Here is a 7,023-nt window from a genome sequence, read left to right on the forward strand (position 1 = left end):
CGGTCCTTTTTCCAGGTAATACAAGGCAAAACCAGGTTGGTTTTGACTCCAGCTTCATTCTAGTGTTTCCCTGCTCCTCTGGGTTAAAGCTGAGTTTTGGTGGTGCTTTTGGGGTCCATCTCCCGGGACCTGTCCTCTGCCAGTTGGGACTTGTGGACACGTTTAGTTCAAATCATTAATAAGGCATGGAGGCTGTGCACATCCAGCTCCTCGGAGCGGCTTGGCTCGGCAGGAGAGACGTCACGGTGTCACAACGCAGATGGTGACAGCAGCATTGCATCCAGGAACGGGCACAGAAAAGGGAACTGCAGGCACTGAAGATCAGCAAATATTCAAAGCAGGCCTTGCCTGGTCCAGCTCCATCCATGTCTCAGCTCTGCTGCTCCCAGGAAACCCCACCAAAATCCCACTCCTTTCTGATAATAAGGGGGTATAAGACTTTTGACTTGCAAAATCAGTGATTAATGCATGTGCAAGAGAAGAGCTATCTCCTTCGGGGCTTTCAGAGCCCATCCCTCCCAGAGCAGGTCTGTGTCACTTACTTCTAGGCTCCTGCAGTCTCCACAGGGGCTGCACAGACACGGAGTCTTTGGAAAACCAGGTCTCAGCTCCAGAAAATGAGTCTTTCTTAAGGCTCTGGTTACTGCTCTTCAGCTGAGCAGTGGGTGCCTGCCCACTGCCACCCTGAGGGCATAAAACTCCCCACCTCCTTGGCAGCCATGAGCTAGATCCTGCGCTCAGCTCCTGGTGTTGGGCATCCCGGGGCTCCAAATGGTTTCCAGCATCCCCTTTCCACCAGCGCTCCCGCCTGTTGTCATTGCCCCTCTTTGCCTGCTCCTGGGGCTGCTTGTGCAAAAAAGCAGCCTCTGGCAATTTCGGCTCACGCCTCTGATGATGCACAGAGCGGCTCGGCTGACAGGCGGTCCAGGTCCGCCGCCCCCAGAAACGGGATGTGCCTGCTGGATTTTTGGCTCCCACAGCTCGGCTAAGATGCGATCCTCAGAAGCCTCATGACTTTGCAGCCTATTTTTGGGAGCCTTCCAAGGCATCCTTTGCCTGCCAAAACGCTGTGCCCCTGGGCTATCCTGCAGAAAGGAAGATGTGGCAGGGAGGTGGGGACAAGGAGGGAAGAGGGATTCGCATCTGTCTCAGCCGCAATACTTATCTGGGAGATGGAAAAGAGGGGTTTTCTGAGCCCTATGGTCAAGTGACATCAGCTGACAGCACAAGTGACTCCTGTCCTGAGCCGAAACGCCACGCCGGGTCAGACTCTGTGTCTGTTCACATGCTGCGGAAACCTTCATCTGAACTTTCTGATAGCAGGAGGTTAAGCGGGGAACAAAGCGGCAGATCACGATTAAGCTAAGCCTCTAAACAAAAATGCTTTTTGATGACGGGGCTGGGTGCAGGGACGGGGGGGGGTCGGAGCCTTCCCAGCCCAGCAGTCCCGGCTGCCAGCCCTGGAGAGGACAAGCGCTCCGATCCCGCGCCCAAGTTTCCAAACCATCAAAGAAATTCTCTTGTTTCCCACAGGGTCGCTCCCCGGCTTAATCTGCTGAAATTCCCCACTGTAAACAAGTGGCCGAGATAAATAAACCCGTCTCCAGGCAGATTAAGGTCAGGCTGCACTTCAGCTGGGTTTTCGTCTATTTTTTGTAATTAGGCTTTAATCGTAAGTACTAATGCGCCAGGGCAAATACTCCCACGCCGCAGAGCTCTCCATCCAGCAGGTCTTTCCTTTGGCTCCCCAGCAGACGGGGCAATAGATGTTCAGCTGGCAGCACACGCGCAAGCAAATCATGCCATTTTTATTTTAATTTTTTTTTTTTTAAAACTCTGAAATCCTGCAAAATCCTTTACATTTTCCCCAGCATAAATCCACAATCTTCTTTAAGGCTGATCTTCTTCCAATCCCACACAAGCCTGTGATGCAGTCTTTGCTAAAAATCAATGATTAATTATTAAACACGTGCCCAAAATAATTTCTGCGAGGCCCATTTTTCTTTTCCATGTGGCAGGGGAATGCGGTCTGTGCCGGGGCTCCCTGCGGCAGCTGGCAACAGGTCCCTCATCCCTCCCTTTGGCTGCAGCAGTAACGCCAGGCAGCTTTGGCACCCGCAGCCCACAGGCAGTCGGACAACGTGCCTTCACCACCCCACACGCCCCAGCTACTGTCACCCGCCTGGTGATGGTTTGGGACATCTCTTTGCGTTGCTGATGTTTGTTGCTGGAAAATGCCACTAACTCCCTGCAGCTCTGGTCCCTCTCCCCTCATCCCTTCTTCTCCTTCAGAAGGATGCTCTGTTCCTACAGCAAATGCTGCCCAAGGCCAAATCCAAAAGGCTTCTGTAAGATGGGGGGAGTAATCCCTGCTTTGAGTATATTCCATGCCCATCCTGCCCTGGAGCCGCTTCTTGGACCACCACCATGTCCTCTGCAGGGGCTTCTCTTCAGCATGGAGATGCCCAGACCCTCCTGCATGACAGGCCTATGCCAGGCTAGCCACTTGCTCTGACGCGCGTTGGCTGACACCACGCTTCACCTGCTGACACGCTGATCCAGCCTTGGTAGGGCCCTGACATTCCCTAGCCACCTTGTCATCTGCTGATGGGGACGTGCTGTCGCCTCCTCCCACTCCGCCGACCAAAGCTACAAGCTGGTAGCTTGTATGGTCCTTGCATGGTTAAGCCAGGACTGAAACCCAACCGCTCCCCCCTTGTGTGTGCAGGAAGGGAGGGAGGGCTCTCGGCTTGGATAGCGGGTTTGAAATCCGGCCAAATAATCTGTAATTCTGGGCAAATTGCTTCCTGCGTCCAGGCCTGCCCAGACACCCATCCATCCACGTTTCACTGACGTGTTTGCTTTCTCCCGTGTGGAAATTCTGGCTTGGCGGATTTTGCCAGCTCTCCAGGATCCTTGCATATCCAACCATCTAGCTGCAGCGTCCCAAAATCCTGGAAATATCTTCTTGGCAAGCAAGCACAGATGAGCTCTCCAGGGCCAGCATGGTTATTTCCATCCAAGGAACTTCACACAGAAGCAAGACATCCCATCCCTGCCCAGTCCTTGTCTGCGCACTTTGGCCAGGCTCTCCAGTCTCATGGCCATGTTTGCATTTGTTGGCCACTTGGTAAGAGGGTCTGTCATCCCAGTTGCAGTTTCAGGTGCTCCACACCCTGGACCACCCTCATCCTTCTTCCAGCTCTGCAACACCCCTTTGGTCCCAGCCCATGAGCCCTTGCCCTTACACAGCATTTCCGACCAGCAGGCTGCAGAGAAGCTCAAACTCACACATAAAACCATGGCACAAGTCAAACTATTCACCCAAGACCTCAGATGTCCAGGAGAGCCCAGAACTGCTGGGTTAACTTTACCACACAACCAACCTCCCTGGGCCCACGTCATCTAAATGTTTTATTCTAATGATATTATGGTGTCAGCCAGCTGAGCTGGCGTCTAAGATGCTTAGCTAGAATTACCCAGAACTGCACTTCCCTTAAAGCCAGGCTCTGCGCTGGCCATCCTGCCGCCCTCACCCTGGACACACGCACCCACAGCAGGCAGAAATCTGTTAGACGGGATGAGACTTGAGAAACTGCTTTTTCCCCTCTGGATCACAGTTCCTCCAGGAACAGCACTTCTACATCCAGGCTCCGTCCAGCCCCTGTGTCCTCCCTCGCAAAGGCTTCAGGGCAGCACACCAAACACCAGGCTGCTGCAAGTATGGGACCAGCCACCCTCTGCACACCCATCGTCCTTGACCCCTTTTGCAGGAGAGGGGCTGGTTTAAGGTGTTGAACTGTGTAGACTGGGCCTGATCCAGTTGTCCCAGCAGGGGATAGAGTAAGCTCCTGGCATCTCTCCGGGCCTCTGCCCCCAAAAAAGAGTGCCAAAGGCCTCCGGGGTGATTTCTGCTGGCCCGGCAGCCCAGGCAACCCTGCTGCTGCTCTCTGCAAGGCAGTGGCTCTTACCCAGCTCATCCCAGAGCTGCCGGCACTTCTCCGTTATGCCCGTTCCCTGCTGCCTCCAAAGGGAGAGCCGAGGATCGGCCATGAACTGCTCCGTTATCAACGTCAGCATCCTGGCCCCATTGGAGTCCCTCATGCGCAGCATCTCCCGGACCTGGAAAGGACAGAGAAAAAGTCTTTGGTGAGACAAACCAAGGTCCCTCGGAGGTGTTTAAGACACGGTCACCTGGCTGGCAACCCACAGGTCCCTCAGTTTGGGTGGCCAGACTGTAAATATATACATGTATATGTGTATAATGTACAGTCATATATTATAACAGTCATGCAATGGTTGTGACATGGCTAGCTGGAGTCCAACTGAGTAGCAGCCACAGCCTAGGCTGTGAAGAGGACTAAGCAATCAAGAACATGAAAACAAGGCCTTTCTGCAAAGAAGAGCTAAGCCTCTAGGCTGGTGCCACTTTTCCACCACCTCAGTATGCTCTGCAGGGTTGGCCTTCCCCACACCATGCCGATGGGGAGATGGGGGAAAGCCCTCCCTCGTGCAGGGATCACGGCAAGCCCATCGCATGGGAGGAAGAGACCTGCCAGCAGAGCGGGTGAGACAACCCAGGCCTGACTCAGAGCCTGGATTACAACTGCCTGCTCCGTGACCAGGCAAGAAGGCAGTGGAGCAGAGATTCCCAGCTGTGACGGGCACCCTGCCAGGGCAGCCGGCGAGCTGCTGGCTACGTGACGCTCCGAGAGGGGAGAGAGCAACCGGCTCCTCCTCACCTTGGCAAACATGGAGTTGAGCTGCTTCCCCGAGCCGTAGTACCCTCCCTGAGATAGGAACAGCTTCACCTGCTCTCGAACCTGTTCCTCATCCAAGTGCCAGCAGTTCTCGTCGTCAATGCTGGCCCCAGCAGTGGGGTCAGGAGCACCTGGAGGGACGGGGAGGGAGGAGAAAAGAGACAACCGTGTTTATAGCAGCAGGGTCAGCAGTCCCACCAGCAAGGAGTGGATCTACTTCTATCTTATATGGACCTACCGCTATTTTATCAGCTCAGGCGAGGGAAAACCAACCAGGTTCCCAGGCAGTGAGCCCCAGCCGGCAGCATCACGCTCTCCTTCCACAGTGGTGGCAGCAGCCATTAGGAGGGGTCTTGACCACAGGGCTAACGCCTAGCCCACCTCCCTCTGCACCCCACGTGAGGTGAGGCTGAGGAAGAGCAGAGCCCTGCCTTCCTTCAAAGCCCTGGGGGTGCCAGCAGCACAGCTGCAGAGCCCAGAGCACTCCCCGGCTCCAGGGATCGCCCAGGGTGCTCCTCCTGCTCCACATCACCGGTTTGTTTAAAGCATCAGTAAAGCTCCAATTCCTGCAAGCCCTTCCCCGTGTTAGGAATGGTCTAACACAGGTATCTGCATGGGGGCTCCAGAGCCCCGGGCTAAACACCTGGTTCTGCCCCTCATTTGCTTTAGGACAGGGGACAAGTCCCTGTGCATCAATGTACTTGCCTGGGAGAGACCCTCCACTGGAAAGAGCAAAGGATCAATAATCCTTCAAAGAGCAAACTGTGACCAGAGCAGGGCCTTCAGCAGCCACACACGTGCGTTCACAGGCTGTATTTCATTTTCCAGAGAATAGAAAAAGAAAAAAAAAACAACACCAAAACCAAACCGCAAGTGCTTTAAACAACAGCTTACAGCCACCTCCCCTTGCCTTGCCCCTTTCAATTCCCATTTTGCCCCCGAACCTGCACTACCTCCTAGCAATACTCCGGCTTCCCAGGCCCGCGGGGTAGGCAGCAGCACAGCTCCAGCAAGCAGTCAAGAGCACAAAAGGGAACAGAAACTCAGCTTTTCGGTTCCCTGCTTTCGAGTCCTGCTCTGCAGAAACTCCTCAGGGAAAACCAGTGCCAAAGAGGGAGTGGTGCGGCTGGAGGATGCTTTGCTCCACTTTGGTTTGCTTCTCTCATCTCATCTCCCTCTTGAGTGAGGAAGGGGGTCAGCATGGGAAGAGTGAGGTCCTGCACGGACAGCCAAGGGATGCTGTAGCAGACACGTTCCCAATCAAATCTTAACGATGTCTTCCCTACTTGACTGGGATGTGGTTGGGGAGCAGACATCACTTTCACGTGGAGACAGCTCGGGATGCTGCGCACGCCCCAGCCCTGCACGTTGCTGAACCAGGAGCTCAAATGCAATTCATGAAAATCAGGCTCCAGGATGCCTGCTCAGCAGGGTGACTGTCTCTTCTTGGCTTGTAAGCGAGAGGACATCAACCCAAGGGGTTCTGCTCCTCCGGCAAAGGCTGAGAACACTCCTGACCCAGTCAGATACAGCTATTTGTATTTAATGTCCTTTACAAAATTCCTTTAATTTCTGCTAACAGTCGCTGCCCAAGAGCGTTTCCAGCAAGCTCTAGGCACAGCCTGCACCGTGCTGAAGGGACAGGATGCTGCTGCTGCTCCCTCTGCAGAATAATTTTGAGTGAACACAACCACGTAAGTGGGAGGGGAGCTGAAGCAGCAGAAAGGAAATCACGACCCCTGCATGAGCACAAGGGCTTTCACCTACAGCCCCACATGTGCCCTGATCCTGCTCCCCCAACGCTGGTGGCCAAGCCCCGCCGTAAGCCTCGAGGGACCACCACACCAGGGACAGTCCACTCTGGTCATCTCAGCTTTTCTGTGCCTTTTCCTTCCCTCCCCCAACCCCGGCCTTATCTTGCAGATAAAGAGCAGACAAGCCAGCGATTATCCCCTATCAGGAACCGATGACTAATCTGTCTACCACGAGCACTTATCCGACCCCATCGCCGAGGTATCCCAGACGCTCGCACTCTTAATATCACCCTCCTCCCCACCATCCCGCCCGCTGCTCCCAGCTGCAGCTATCCAGACCAACCATGCTGCTTCTGTAGGGTCACTTGGCTGCATCTATAGGGACCAGGACGGTATGGATGCCTGGAGCGACCCATCCCACCTAAGCTCAGCTCATCCTTGGTCCCTCATCGAGGCTGCTGCGATAGATAAAGGTGGAGGAGTTAGCAAAATGCAAAAAGTGGCTGGGG

At 54.5% G+C, this 7,023-nt stretch overlaps 1 protein-coding gene across 1 annotated transcript in view; it reads right to left on the minus strand.

Annotated features, from left to right (window-relative positions):
• The window catches only part of LOC104167992 (zinc finger SWIM domain-containing protein 5-like), a gene marked incomplete at its 5' end in the record, with an annotated part of 19,929 nt that extends 15,038 nt beyond the window's left edge, over positions 1-4,891 (minus strand). The window contains 2 exon segments of the mRNA XM_009708421.1: positions 3,972-4,122; positions 4,743-4,891. Coding sequence (XP_009706723.1) covers positions 3,972-4,122; positions 4,743-4,891 — 300 coding nt within the window.
• Between the last annotated feature and the right edge of the window lie 2,132 nt (positions 4,892-7,023).

The sequence above is a fragment of the Cariama cristata genome, unplaced genomic scaffold (assembly GCF_000690535.1).
Source record: "Cariama cristata isolate BGI_N322 unplaced genomic scaffold, ASM69053v1 scaffold19159, whole genome shotgun sequence".
NCBI lineage: Eukaryota > Metazoa > Chordata > Aves > Cariamiformes > Cariamidae > Cariama > Cariama cristata.